Source organism: Anser brachyrhynchus (genome assembly GCF_964034855.1).
Source record: "Anser brachyrhynchus genome assembly, chromosome: 3".
Lineage (NCBI taxonomy): Eukaryota > Metazoa > Chordata > Aves > Anseriformes > Anatidae > Anser > Anser brachyrhynchus.
The window spans coordinates 8,540,144-8,555,390 of record NC_137696.1 but is presented as its reverse complement, the minus strand read 5'-3'; the positions used below and the strand labels follow the sequence as shown (position 1 = coordinate 8,555,390).

Genomic DNA, 15,247 nt, shown 5'->3' with positions numbered 1-15,247 from the left:
AAAAAGGACAAACAATTGATCCTTTCATCATAAAAATCACTTGGGAAAAAAGAAAAGATTGATGATTACTTGTAACAGCAGACAAGTTGGATAATCTAGTATTTTTATTATACTGTATCTTTAGTTGATAGAAGGTGTTTTTTTCTGCTATTAGGAGTCTCAACTTCACAGATTTTATTACTGTAATGAAAATGTGCATGTTTTTATAAGAACAGAAAACAGGTAATCTCAATTCTCCTTATGGAACAATGATAAATTAAAGATAAACAGAACCAACCAACATATAATAGTGTTTGAGCTACTTGGTAAAAATGGGTATTAGATTGTATTTTGTTTCTGCATTTCTATATTTACAAACAGTTAAAAGTATTTAACTGTACCACTTAACTTCAGTCACCATAAACTTAAGAAAAAGCTTAGGGGCAACAGGCTGCATTTCATTTCTCATATCATACTAAGTATGGGGATAGCAGCTCCCTTCTAAACAATGACAATACAGTCTGGTTTTTCTTCTTGCGTACTAAATAGACCACGATTTCATTTCTTGGCATATATTTTCCATCATTTATTAACATCGTGTATTTAAGAACTGAACGACTAGCAAATTAATTAATTCACTACTTTGTATGTGTAAATGTACACACATAGATATTTAAAGTACACTTAAAAAAAAAAAGTCCTTTTCTGCAACCACATTTCCCTGGCAGTTCCTTTTTCCCTCTAAGGTAAAATAACTTGTCTTATATAAAACTAAAAAACTCCTGTTTTTCTGTTTTTCCAAGGAATATAGGAAGTCTGTGAAGGTGAAATTTAATTTCACAACACAGTGCCCAGTCCTCATCCCTTCAAGATAATTATCCCATAGGATGGATCAAGGGTAGTTCCAAAATCCAATGTTTAGGTAGCGTTTGGAACCGCTTTTTTCCCTAAACTGAAGATAACAGCAATCACCATACAATTGTCATCGTACAGACTGGATATCTGTTAAAGATTCATGCCTTAAAATGAGAAATTCTACACAGAAATATTACAGTTTGAGTTCTGTTCTAGGTATCAGGAAAAATTAAAATTTTACTGCTTCCATACATGCCATGGATTTGGTTTGTACAAATTGTCAAAATCAGCCAACTATTTACACTAAAAAAAAAAAAAAAGACTTATTTTAATATAAGAACCTCGATTCTGTAGTCAGTCTGTCATAAACCTTTATTTCTACAGCTTAAGCAGTAAGACTTGCTAAAGAGGCAACCCAACATCCTCTATTCTTGTCAGATGCTCAGCCTCTGGACTGAGTAAATAACGAATGAAACTCTCCAAGTGGTTTTGTCTGTAATACAGAAAAATAATAGCAATATCATAAAGGATTTTTCATATAATGCACAGCCTCATATAAAAAGATTCCTACAGAATAAGCATAACGTATTATGAATTTTCAATGCAGATAAAGTCTGAAAACTCTACTTTTTATAAAATAATTTCTCAAAAAAAGACACAAAAAACACATTATGCTCACAACAGACATGCTAACAAACAAACCAACTCTGAAATCCTTATAAATTAAAAAATCCTTCTTTTTCAAGGAAGCCTTATAATATTTTCTCCCATATGAATTCACCTTTGCATTTAACTTCAGAGTGATCAGATGTTGTCGACCACATGAGTCTTCAGCTTTCAGCTTGATTGTGGTAAGACTAGTATCCACATATGCAACTCTACAAGAGAAAAGAAAACCCTAACAGTATTTTAAGAATTACAGCTTGAAAGGTCTGCAATACTCTTATTAGTCTGTTACAAATATTAATCAGAGGAAGTCCTATATGCCAACCATTTCTGCTGTTCTAGATTTACTGCTGTTAATACACCAGTCTACTGCTTAATGCAGTCATATATCTTTGGGTTATTTACAATGTGTGTCAAGGCTCATGCTGTGGTCAGTGAGCGCTATGTTTCAGTTTTCCATCACTGGAACCTTTGACACGCACAGCATGTTCCTGTCAGCCTCTACTTATGTACACATTAAACTTCCTGTCAAATCTTTGATCCATTTCTGCAGTTTCTTACAGTATGAGATGTTTATGCTCTTGATTTGCTTCTCTCTTCAATGAAGTTCTCTTTTATTATCAATATTATTATTGTGGAAAATTCAGTGGGTATTGCTTCATATTCTGAAATTGATTTTCTACAGAAAAGAGTACTGGAACAGGTACAAAATGAGTTATTTACAATGATTTGCCTTTGTTTCATGACAGTTTTACACAGTATAAATGCATCCAAGCAAGTAGCAAGTATATACTAAATGTAAATAAGTTTTAAAACTTATGACATAATCACTGACTTTTTGTTTAAGATGTCACTGATTTGTGCTTCCCACAACAATGAAGATGAATACAATTGTAAAATACATTGCTGTAATGAAATACGTTCTGCTGAGTAGCCTCGGCAACTGCCAAAAAGGTTCAAACTTCTATTTTAAAAATATATTTATCAGTGAACTGGATATTTTGACATTTTTACTATACCATTCTTGTGTAAAGATAAAAAGCAGTCTAAGATTATTGCACAGCTTATCACCCAGACTGATGGAAAGGCCCATCAGAGTTCAAAGCAAGCATCTGCTTGCTGACCTAAGTAACATTTTTTTTTTTTTTTTTTTTTTTTAACTATTACATACTAGCCCAGTCACTTTGGCCAGCATGCTGGGACAAATGGTTCTCTTTCAGGAGAAACTGGATACACAGTTGTAGAAGTCTATACAAGAAAAAGTAGACCTGCACCAAAAGCCATGCACATTCCTAGGCAAGAAGCGAAAAGAAGAAAGTCATCTCCACAAACACACAGCCTCAACATGAGGGAACCGAAAAATACATACGGAAAAAGCTATCGTGGTAGTAAACAGGGAAAGAGATATTATTTCACATTTCATGCTGAATAACTTTAATGCGATATTAAATTGTCCTACAGTTTCCTGGGAGTATTTTGACACTCCTTTTTCCTACAACAGTTTAAAGAAATAGAAGTCTTGATAAAACTGCAGTCAATCAAACACAATTTATTTAGAGAGAACTATGGCATTCCTCCTCTAAGTGGAAAAATCATTACTCCCACCTCGCTCAAATTTTACCTCAAAATTATATCACAAAGTTTTATAAAGATAAGAAACTAATTATAACACACTCCTCCATCTACTGTTGCAGATGGGGTTGAGAAATGCCCAGAAAGAAAATTCATTGCTGGTCTTCCTTCTTCTCAACAGACTGTAAAAAGCAATAAACTGCCTCTGGGGACTGAAGGAGGATTCAAATTTCCATTTAGGACAGAAAAAAAGAACTCAGCAGCTCAGTGGCTACTTGTTCTGCAACATCACTCTACCAATCTTTGGATAAGAAAAGATGAAAAAGTGAGTTCTGTAGCACTGGAGAAAGTTGGACAACTCTGTAAAAGTCATATGAATATCTTATGAGTGTATAATAAAAGAAGGAATTGTTTAGATAGGTGATATTTCAGCTATATAAACCTTTATTCCTCAGTAGGCTCCATCATTTTATCACGTATAAAAGAATGGAATGACCATAAAGATGGAAAGCCTCAGTTAAATCTCCAAAGTACTGTAATTCAGCATAACACACAAATGGTATTTCATGGAGGCACATGACAAGGCAGGATTCCTTGGAAAGGGAGGAGGCAAAAGAAGATACATTCTATGAAAAAAACTTGTCAAGTATCAAGCAGAAATCAAAATGTCATTGAGACCTGAGAAAATTTGGATCATGACTCACACCATGGACTCCAGAGTTGCTAGCAACATTTATGCACCCATGTGAGGGTAACAAGTCCTACCGATGTTTAATAGTCAAGAATCTACCTTCCTGAGGCGCTGTCATGGACTCAGCTAGTCAGATTATGAGATAAAGGAAAAGCTTTTTTAGTATTACTGTTGCTTCATATGTACCTTCTCCCACCTCAACTAATTACGTTTGCACCAGGATTTTTTGATCTGCTTAAAATGAAGGAAGAATTCTTCTTTGAATTCCCCAGCTGTTAGGAGGGCAGCACTTGGTGGAGGAAATTTGGTAAAACTTCCAAACTTATCCAACTAGGATTTTTGTGTACAAGTATTTGAATATGATACAATTTGTGCCCCACACTTAAATTAGGTCAAAGAATTAAGTTTTCCATATCACAAAGGAAGTGATGTCTAATCACAGCAGCCAGCCAATTTGCAACCTTCATTACTGCTTTTACTTTCAATGGTTAGGGAGGAAAGAGGAGTAAAATCATTCCAGGTACTATATGCAATTTGTGCTTGAGAAACTTCACATATTTCTTAGATTACTTATTCGAACACACTAAATTTGTGCTATCCTTAAAAGCTTCTTTAATCACTTCAGAGATAAGGGACTACATCCTATTGCTTGGATTCTCTTTCAAACAAAAATTTTTCAAGATGAATTTGGATGCAGTCAGATTTGGATTGGCTTCCAGCATGACACAAAACTCACAAGGAAAAAGCCTGGGGTCCACAACAAGCCGCTTTTTTTTTTTCCTTTTCCTAAAAGGAATAGTAATAAAGCCAGAGGCTTCTCAAGGTGTGAGCAGTGATTGAGGCTTCCTGGCAGTAAGGCGGCTTAGTTTCCTGCTGAAAGACCATACTGACATGTTTTTAATCTGCAAACGCACACCTGCAACCCCAAATCAGTCTAGGTTGAAGCCTTTTCTGCAGTCCATTACATTTTTAATTAGAGGTGTAACAGGCTAATACACTTCAAATCATCTCTTTTTTAATTAGAGGTATAACTTGCTAATATGCTTCAAATTCTACTCTCTAGATTATTCTCCCTCCAACTCATCATAAAGCAGACGCTATCCCTTATATAAAGCTTAGCCCCTTTAATAATCAACCCCCCCCCCCCAAAATTAAATAGTGACTATCACTAACACAAGTAAATCAAGAGATGTACATTTACTGAATTACATGACTGTGCTGGACAAAAGCGCAACATAAGTTGTGTGTCTACATGAAAATCATCTTGATCTAGAGAACACATTCTGTCTTAGAAGCATGCTGTCTGATAAAGCACTGAGGTGTTTTTTTAATAGCAAACTACTGAATATTTTGTATGTATAGCAGGTCAGAAATACTGTTTTTGAGATAAGCTACTAAATCGTATTTCAAAAGTGTATATTTAGCTATATACACAATTTATACATTCAACTATATATGTACTATATTTATATATTCAGTTATAAATATAGTACACTAATATACTTATATTTTCAATTATACTTATGTTGATCTGTTTTCCTGGCACGGGCTTTTTGGAGGATTTTTTTTGGTGTGGGGAGCAAGCAGCAGGCATGATTCAGAACTTATTTCCCATGTGTTTAACTAATATTCTCACACTCAGGTCTGAGAAATTTGAAAAGAATAATGGATATCACTGAAAAGCTTCAGCTGATTTATCAAGGATGCTTTAAATCCTTAAATAAAAGTGGGCGTTCAAAGCAAATTCCCACTTAACGTTAATTACACATGATTTATTTATACACAATTCAGGTGAGAAAACTCAAAAACTATTCTTCAACACCAGGCTTTTTTTATTTTTTATTTCATGTAGTAAAACAAACACTTGTTAAATCACTGTCAAAGACTAAGGTAAAAGTAGATTTGTCTTGTTGAAAGCTGCAAAAGCAGACTTACTTTCATTTTCCAGCATGTAAAACAAAACTTCTCATTCAAAACTCTGTCTTATACAAACTTTCATCTTTGCTTATTGAAAGAAGGCACCCAAATTAGTTCTATATTATCAGTAAAACTAAACACAGCCTACGAATATGTTTCCTTCATGCCTCTCTATATAGCAACTGCTTTCAACTCCATAAAAGTCTCCTGGAGCTTCTAGTAGAAGTCAGCAAAAAGAGGAAGCACTGCAGACTTCCGAAAAATTTCCACGTGGACCTTGAGTACTTGATCACAACTCTGTGTTCCTTCAGCTTTCTACAAGAAACTTGTTTCCCTGTGTAGGGATGTCAAATTAAGTTTGTTCAATGAGCTTATCTGAGGGTATACTGGACTGTGAATAATATAATATGTTTGAATGCATTCAAGACCCTAATGAGAAGGTTCTCAGAAGTAGCTACATGTACACTTCTTTCCTCAACAAAGGCAAATATCCATTGCTAATTTGACATTCATTCCCATGGTATTAAAACGACAGTTCTAGTGTGGGTGAAAAGACTCACTTCTAGTTTTTAAACTTCCACTTTTGTTTGACAGATGCTGAATTTTTACCACAGCATTTACCCTCTCCGAAACCTCTTCTTGAGTGCACTGAGCCTACATACACAAGTGACACAATTTACATTCTACTTGTGCAGTAACCAACCCTCCTCAAAAGGGAGGCACCTCCCTCAAACACCAAACATGGTCTCCCTGCACAGCTCAATCAAGAAAACCTTTTGGAGACTAAGGAATGCTTTTCATTAGCCCTGATTTCTTTGATCTGTTTGAATCCATCTGGGTAGCAAGAAACATGGTAAGTTTCTCTTTGTGGGTTTCACAAACAGCTGTTTTATAGTTCTGGAATTACAGTTTTCCAAGATCTCCTCTACATTTTTTTTTAAATCCAGATTTACCTTTTTGTGGATTAATTATGTTTTCACTTTGTCTAAGGAGGCCCTTGCGCTATGAAGATAAGATAGAACTGTTCTTTAAAAATTATTATCTAAAAAAAAATATGAACAGAACTTTTATAACTTAGTTATAACCGACTCCATAATCACATCACTGTTACCCTTCACTACACAACAGAAATACCCAAAATACTATAGAAGTTATGGAAAAAGAACTACAAACGTTTTATTGCATATGTTTACTATGCCAATAGTAATAGGTCAAAGAAGAATCGATTGCTTAGTAGTAGCCTCTCACCTTTCAGCACAGTTACTTGATACTGAAAATATCCTGTCAGTTGATACAGGTTTTTTTGTTTTTTAAATGAAAAAAACAGCTGTCTTTTAAAACAAAGGCTTCTGACTAAGATAAATTAACTACACAAGTTATGTTTAATATGTTGGATCCATGTATACAAAAGAACAGAGTATTTTAGAGATAATCTCTAAATAAAGTAACAAAATAAACATACTTATTCCAACCCAGCATTTCTAGATCTCTGACAAGACAGGAGTAGTATTCTGGTGGTCGTGGTATATGCAGCTCTTCTGTATTCTTTAAAGCAATTTCCTGTTTAAAAGAACATTAAAAACATCATTAAGGGAGATTTCAATATTTTTGCATCTATTTAGTCATGTGATTTTCACAATTCATTCAAAAATATTAAGCTTATGTAAAATTAACTGTACACTGCATTTGTTTTGTTATAGCCTCCAGCTAAAGCAGACAAAAGCTGTTTGGTAAATTACTTCAGATACTGCTAATGAAAACATCTGCAATTTAAAAAAAACACAGATGTTGACAACATAGTCTTCAGATGCAAATATCAAACGTGCCTCTTTTTCAGGCTAATAAATTTGAAGCCAAGCATCTTGTCTGAAAGAACATTTTAAAAGAAGGTTCTGTGAAGCCCACAGCTGTTTCCTGAGCATCACAGCCACAAAAGGAGACACATACATGAAATCCCCCATATTATCCTTAAGCAACTATATACCACTTAACATAATCAATCAAAAAAATACTCAATTTCTCAGTTTTAATACGATAGGATCCCAGAGAATAAGTTCTGGTATAGACACTTACCAGGTATGTTATAAAGCCTCAAAAAAGTTTTATGAAAAAGGTAACACCAGATTACAGAGACAAAACAAACCATATGTTCCACATGTTCATGTTGTGCTACTTGTTCTTGAAAAGTGCGCTTTGGTTAAAATTATGCTTACAGGTCATATAAAGTGAGAGCTGTTTCCAAAGCTACAGTGATTATTAATGATAACTTCCAAGAGCAAATATCAGTGCCCCTCAGTCTCAGTGTAGCCTTGTGCTAAAAGATGGCCCAACAATTAAAATAAAGAAATGGCAGGGGCCAGAGAAAAGAAAAAAAAAGGAAACGAGAGGATAAGAGAAGCACAGCTTAACTGACATGGAAAACACTGAAACGTCACCAAGAACAAGGTTTTCTTCATTATTACTAAACTGAACCCTGCACCGGGAAAAACAGTGAAATCATAAAATGAAAAAAATGGTACTTCCAACAGGATATAATGAACAATTTTTCACTATGATGACAAAGTTTTAAACTTTGAAAATAAAATAATTAAAATGTCAAGAAATTTCAAGAAAAAAAAATCTGTAATGCAATTAGCAAAATATTTGTTATTACAATTGCTGTGACCAACTTCAAGGTATCTGCTTTAATATTTTAGACTTTTTGACACATCTTCATATAATAAGGTAAACTTTACAATATTTATTCATATAATAACGTAAACTTTATGATTTAGTTAAGAACTAACAAATTATTTTCTGTTGTTTGTATACACAGATAATACAGAAATTGCAATAAAACAAGAAATTATAATTTAAATAAAATAAATTTAAAATAATGCCAATATAACTATCCTTTCTCCCCAGTTTGTCCTCTACTACTTTTTTGTGCGCTCAGGTTCACTTCATGGTATGAAACACTTTACTGTTTTGAATGAATTATACTTCCTCTGCAGTGTCATTTTCTGAGTCTAATGTATCCAGGCAAATAGACTGGAACAACTATTGTGAAATACTCCAAAACAGCACCACGTAGACATTTTTATGTCTTATTCCAAGTGCGTTTGCCTGCTTCAGCATAATCCAGTTTGGCAGGAATTGAACCAGTACTGAAAAAAGGTATTCCTATTGTAGAGCAGTAGTATAACACTAGGAGAGTATTTTTGTTGCTGTTTTGAATAAAACTTAGTGTTTTACTTCTAAGTTAAGTAGGTTGTAAGCAAGTATTCTTTGCAGAGAAGGCTTGTATAATAGTATGTTAGCAACAGACATGAAATGGTCAGTTTCATGCTGTTAACTGAAGACTTTGCTCCTCTTCTAAACCCACAGATTAGAAACTCTTAACAGAAAATACACAGAAATCTCTGTAATATTAAAGAAAAAGTTTTCTACATTTATTCATCAAGTTCTCACACTGGTGAAAACACATTGAGCAATCCACTGGTAGTGTGTAATCCCCTTGTATTATTATAAGCCCCCCCCCCTTTTTCTTTTTTTTAAACATCTGGACAACATCAAGAATTCCTAGAAAATCATTATAAAGAGGCTAGCTCTATGCTGAACATATTGAGATCACTTGCTCGAATCTTATTTTTTCTGCAACAGTCCAATTTCCAAAGAGTACAGTCGCTTAAAATCTTAAAGGATATTTATACAAGCATTACGTGAACAGCATACATACATAATCCCCTATGAAAAAAAAATATATACCAATCTATTAAATGGTAAACTGTAAAAAAACAAAAACAACACAGTAAAACCTAAAGCTATGAGAACAACCCTTCTCCCACATACATGTTCTGTCACTTACCAAAATAGTTTTCAGCTCCACCATAAAACTGACAAGATCTGGACAACTGTGCAGCCTCTGGACGAAACAGAAGAACAGAGCATCAGTGCATTTTCATCTCTTAACTTTTAATGGTAAATAATTTCCATCTAAAATTTCCATCTACTTTTCTGGTATCATCAAGCAACTAAACGAAAGAAAAAAAACACAAAAGGATACAGCAATTAAAGAACAAAACTCCCAAGCACAGGGAACTTCAGTGAAAATTTTCTGCCACCTTCATCAAATAATGTCACGTAACAAATTTATAAAGTTTGTGAAGACTTTACACTTCATGTATTTACAAAGACATTTATGAATACTTCAGTCTTCATCGGTGAGAACAGAGGCTTTTGCATCACTCAGAAGGGTTTTTGGTTAATTTTTCTTTAAGAACTCTCCAGACCCATTTGCTTTCAGATGCTGCACATGTTTAATGGATCCCTAACCATCTTCAAATGCAGCAGATATTTACACTTCACTTTCTTCAGCTCTCTACCTTTGGTTACTCTATAGTCACAACACTTGTTCTACAAAGGGATGCACAGTCCGTGAGATAGTTTCTCAACCAGCACATGTGGCAAAGATGCCTTCTTAAAAACAAAGTATTCTTCATGACTGGAGTGCTGTTGTATCCTTGCTCTAAAGTTTCACGTGGACACAGAGATTTAACTTAGATTTCTTGACTGCCTGCAACACAGAATGAGCTGGATAAATCAGTAATTCACGTGATTTCTCCTCCATGTATTATGAATAGTTTATAAGGAATTCTATACATCTATATATGTAAAAAAGGAGAAAAAAATCTGTTTCTAATTGAGATGTTAAAGAAAATTCCAGTAAGATGTCATCTGCAATTTATTAAAAAAAATTCTATCCTAATCTTCAAAAAAAAAAAAAACCAACCCAAAACAAAAAAACACTACTGAAAAAAAATATTAAATGTAAGTATTTTCTAAATACTATCTATCTCACTTCACATTAGCCTGCAAATACTCAGGCATTTCAAAATAGCAAATCTTGGCTATGCAGCAAAAGGAGAATTCTTTAACACTTAAAATAGGTTCATGAGTACTAGCTTTTTACAATCATTATACATTTAACAGAATTGGTTTTAAAGGTAGCATACCTGCTTTAAAATATGCCGATATCCGTGCAGTATCTTCTTTAGTTGCCAGCTACACTCTATCCTAGACAAACAGTACTTTGTATTCATTTTAAATTAACAGTACATGATTTTTAGAAAGGATCAGAAAGTCTGGCGTCCAACAACATAAGTTTTTCTTTAAAAACCATGAAGGAAGTAAACAATACTTTAAAATTTCTTTGAGCTCTCATATTCAAAGTTATTTAAAATTTTCAAATGTCAGTACCCATGGCCCATTAAAAAGTAAGCAGACATTTACCTATAAAAACCTTTATTCTTTGCTGAAAACAACAACATAATTCTTGCAAGCTAATATGACTTCATAAAATATACCAATATTTAAAAATGGTATCCTGAAAATGTCAAAGTTACCTATAACTAGGTTTTAACTACCTGACCTAGAATGTAATTAAGCTGTCTAATACCACAACTGTTCAGTTTACAGCAGGGTGGCCTAGGCAGAAGCACAGAACACAAAGATGCCTAAACACCTGCATGTCTACACACAAGCCCCTCCCAAGACCCCCAACATTACTCTGACAAACAACCCCACCACTAAGAACAGGGGTTTTAAAGTTCAGTAACAGTGTATTAAGTGGTTTCATATCTCCTTACACATTTTTTTTTCTCTGTAAAACTATCTTACCTTGCATTTTTCAGTTGAAAATCTATTGGTAGCAGTATCCGGATATGGAAGTCTCTACCCTTAAAAATAAGCATTTAGTTAATAGGAGGGCAAGCAAAGAAAAACAGTTAGAAACTTGAGGGAAGTATTCCCCATAGTATCAACTACGAAGCAAGAAAGTTTCTATTGTCTGACTTTCAGGAATATTATTCAGAATTTCTTCATTTAGAAAAAAAGCAGCATGAGTGACGGGTAGGAATAATCCTGTTTTTAATTCTGAAGTTGAAATACTCTTGACCTCTGTAACTCACAATACTCAGTCAGAACTCTTCAGCACATCTCATTTTATAAAGCAAAAATATTAAGCTTTAGAAGAAAAACACTATCCAAACATGGACAAAACCAAGAAATATACTTTAAGCCAAGTCATACTGAAGTATATGAAAGTCTGTCTTTGACTCAAGTAAAAGAGCAGACACGTACCACAGAAGTACTACACTAAAAAAGAACTCGGGCACTGATTCACAAAACGTTTTCTGCAAGGATTTAGAAACCGTAAACTCAACTAAGTTATGTTTCGTTGCAACTACGTTAACTACATTAACACATTTTTCTTCTTGTGCAATCTTTCTTCTTGTGCAATCCTTATGATGCAGCTCCTAAACACCATCCACTCGTCTTTTCAGTAATTATCCTGATTTGTGATCCTCCCTCTACTTTCTTACAGTATGATCAAAATAGGATTGAAAGAAAGAAGGTTTGAGAGGGTTTAACACTTCCCTGAAATGAAGAAGGCGCGTATCTTAAAACTTTTATTTCAGGGTGTTTCATCTCAGTGTACCTTGAGTTACATCCACAGACTCTTGAGATTTCTCCAGCAGAAAGGTATGAACAAAAACAGGTTCCCTGTTATGATAAAATGACCAGTTCTCTAATGTTCTATCTCTGCTTCAGCAAGGCCTTCAATACTGTCTCCCCTAACATCCTCCTGAAGAAGGACGAGCTGAGCGGACAGTGAGGCGGACTGAAAGCTGGCACAAGCGCCCCCAGGCAGGACTGAGTCCAGCTGGAAGCCAGTGATCAGTGGTGTGCACCAGGGGTCAGTCCTGGGGCCAGCACCATTTAACCTTTGTTAGTGACCTGGAGGACAGGGCAGGGCACACTCAACAAGTCTGCAGAGGGCAGAAAGTTTGAGAGAGCAGTTGATACGTGATGTGGTCATACTACCATGCAGAGGGATGCGATAGGTTAGGGAAACGAGGTGACAGGAACCTCACAGACTAACAAAGGAAAGTGACAAGCCCTTTAGCAGGAGAGGATTTAAGCCCATGCACCAACACATGGGGGAGGCTGACCAGCTAGAGAGGTCCCAGCAGACACCAAGCCGACCCTGCACCAAAGGGCCTCCTGTGCTGTGTCAGGTCAAGGAAGGCAATGCCTCCCCTCTGCTCTGCAGTGAGGAGTGGCCCCTGGAGCACTGGGTCCTCAGCTGCACCCCCAGTACAAGAGGGACAGTGGCATATTGGAGCTAGTCCAGGGAAGAGCAGTGAAGTTGATTTAAGAGCCAGAAGTATCTCTCAAACAAGAAGCTGAGGGAGCTGGGACTGTTTAGCCCAGGGAAAAAAAAGGGATGAAACTTGCCAATAAGTACAAACACCTGATGAAGGAGGAGTAAAGAAAGCGAAGCCAGGCTCTTCTGAGTGACACACACTGAAAGGACGAGAGGCAGCATGTAGAAGTTGAAATACAGGAAGTCTCACTTAAATGCAATGAAAAAAAAAATATTAACAGTGAGGGTAGTGCAATGCTGGAACAGGTTGCCTGAGAGACCGTGGAATCTCTACGCTTGGAGTTACTCAGAAAACAGATGTACATGTGCTCCAAAAAGCAAATGCAACCTGCTCCAGGTGACCCTGCTAGAGGACCTTCTGAGGTCTCTTCCAGCCTCATCCTTTCTGTGATTCTCATAGGCAAAACCAAAGTATCTGCTTCAGAGATGAATCCAGCTCACTGGCACATCAGTAGCTCCCAAACTCATTCAAAGCTAGTGCTAAACACCCTTAAACTAAGAACCTCAAACTTCGCTACCTTACGGTGTTAGCCCTGACCAAAACCCACACCTGTGAGCAGATGCTCATGCTCACATCTTGACCTCTGCGTTAAAGCCAGGACACATCCTAACACAAACCACGTTAAAACTGCAGCCGTGAGCAGCGCGCACGTAAACACACACACACACACACAAGATGCACTGGAAGAGTTAAATGAAAGACTTCCCTGAGTTCTGACTGCAGAGCTACGTTTTTGTGCATGCAAGTGTGCCACTGCCCAGCTTCTGACTTTTATTTTCACAGTAAGAAAACGCACGTTTTCTTCCCCTCAAACCCCGGGCTAAAGCCCCCGCTCCGGCCTCGCCCCACGCCCGGCAGCTTTCCGCCCAGCACCGTGCCGCAGCGGGGCCGGCGCGGTCTCCTCACGGGGTAACGGCCGCCGAGCCGCGGTACCTGCGCGGTGACGAAGCCCTCGTAGGCCGTCCCGTCCCGCTTCTGAGGCAGCAGCAGCGGGCACTGGCGGAGCAGGGCCGCCGAGCCCGCCATATCGTGCCGTGTCGCGCCGTATCGTCCCACGCCGCCCCTCGGCCGCCGTTCGAACGCGGCCGCCGCCGGCAGCGCCCCGCCCCCGGCACGGCGCAGGCGCCACACGGGAGGGGGGGGGGAGGCGGCGCAAGCGCGGCCGTTTGGGCGGGAAGGGCCGTTGGGCGGGCGCGTGCCGGCCGTTGGGGGCCTGAGGGGAGCCTGGCGCTGAGAGCGGCTTCTTGGCGGAGCAGCTCGCGGTGCCGCCCGAGGCAGGCAAGGCAAGGCGAGGGATCAGTTTGAGACTTTTTATACTTATTTCGAGAGATCCTAAGGCCTTGCGGACAGCTAAAGCCGTGGAAAAGTGCGGAAGGCTCAGCAAGGTGTCGAGGAGGCGGTGTTAGCAGGAGCTCGGCCGCTCCAGGCCCAGGAAAGGAGAAGTGGCTGCAAGTTTTTTCTCCAGCAGCTCACAGAATCATAGAATCATAGAATATTCTGAGTTGGAAGGGACCCATAAGGATCATTTAGTCCAACTCCTGGCACCACACAGGTCTACCCAAAATGTTAGACCATGTGACTAAGTGCACAGTCCAAATGCTTCTTAAACTCTGACAGGTTTGGTGCAGCGACTACTTCCCTGGGGAGCCTGTTCCAGTGTGCGACCACCCTCTTCAGTGAAGAACCTCTTCCTGATGTCTAGCCTAATCCTCCCGTCTCAGCTTTACACCATTGCTGCAGGTCCTATCACTGGTGACCAAGGAGAATAGGTCGGTGCCTTCCCCTCCACTCCCCCTTGTGAGGAAGCTGTAGACTGCGATGAGGTCCCCCCTCAGCCTCCTCTTCTCCAGGCTGAACAGGCCGAGTGACCTCAGCCGCTCCTCATAATGTCTTCCCCTCTAGTCCCTTCACCGTCTTCGTCACCCTCCTCTGGACACTCTCCAACAGTTTTACACCCTTTTTGTACTGTGGTGCCCAGAACTGCACACAGTACTCCAGGTGAGGCTGCACCGGCGCAGAGTAGAGCGGGACAATCACTTCCCTCAACCGACTAGCGATGCCGTGCTTGATGCACCCCAGGATCTGGTTGGCCCTCCTGGCTGCCAGGGCACACTGCTGGCTCATATTCAACTTGCTGTCAACCACAACCCCCAGATCCCTCTCTGTGGGGCTGCTCTCCAGCATCTCGTCGCCCAGTCTGTACGTCAGCTGGCAGCGGCTCTCTTCCTGCAGGGCTGGGAGAGAAGTGAAAGAAGTGTTTGTACCCCTAGGTCTTGGGCACTTACCTTGGGAGAACTGTACGTGGGGGTTGCTTGGAAATAAATCTGTAAAAAGGGGTCATGCTTTGAACTCCCTTAAT

The 15,247-nt window shown here is 38.3% G+C and overlaps 2 protein-coding genes across 3 annotated transcripts in view; one reads left to right on the top strand and one right to left on the bottom strand.

Annotated features, from left to right (window-relative positions):
- FANCL (FA complementation group L) overlaps nt 1–14,015 on the bottom strand; it is a 31,449-nt gene extending 17,434 nt beyond the window's left edge. Inside the window, exons 1-6 of one of the 2 annotated variants that reach the window (XM_080587911.1) lie at nt 13,822–14,015; nt 11,339–11,397; nt 10,675–10,735; nt 9,528–9,584; nt 7,143–7,240; nt 1,616–1,712 (exon numbers count right to left, since the gene is read on the bottom strand). In XM_080587911.1, the coding sequence (XP_080444037.1) occupies nt 1,616–1,712; nt 7,143–7,240; nt 9,528–9,584; nt 10,675–10,735; nt 11,339–11,397; nt 13,822–13,914 (465 nt within the window). In that variant the 5' untranslated portion in view covers nt 13,915–14,015. The remainder of the gene's footprint in view (nt 1–1,615; nt 1,713–7,142; nt 7,241–9,527; nt 9,585–10,674; nt 10,736–11,338; nt 11,398–13,821) is intronic. The other variant, XM_080587912.1, reaches the window with a different exon arrangement.
- Nucleotides 14,016–14,202: 187 nt separating this feature from the next.
- Nucleotides 14,203–15,247, top strand: part of LOC308193336 (uncharacterized protein) — a 440,865-nt gene continuing 439,820 nt past the window's right edge. Inside the window, exon 1 of the mRNA XM_080587926.1 lies at nt 14,203–14,657. The gene's annotated coding sequence lies outside the window, so the exon portion shown is untranslated. The remainder of the gene's footprint in view (nt 14,658–15,247) is intronic.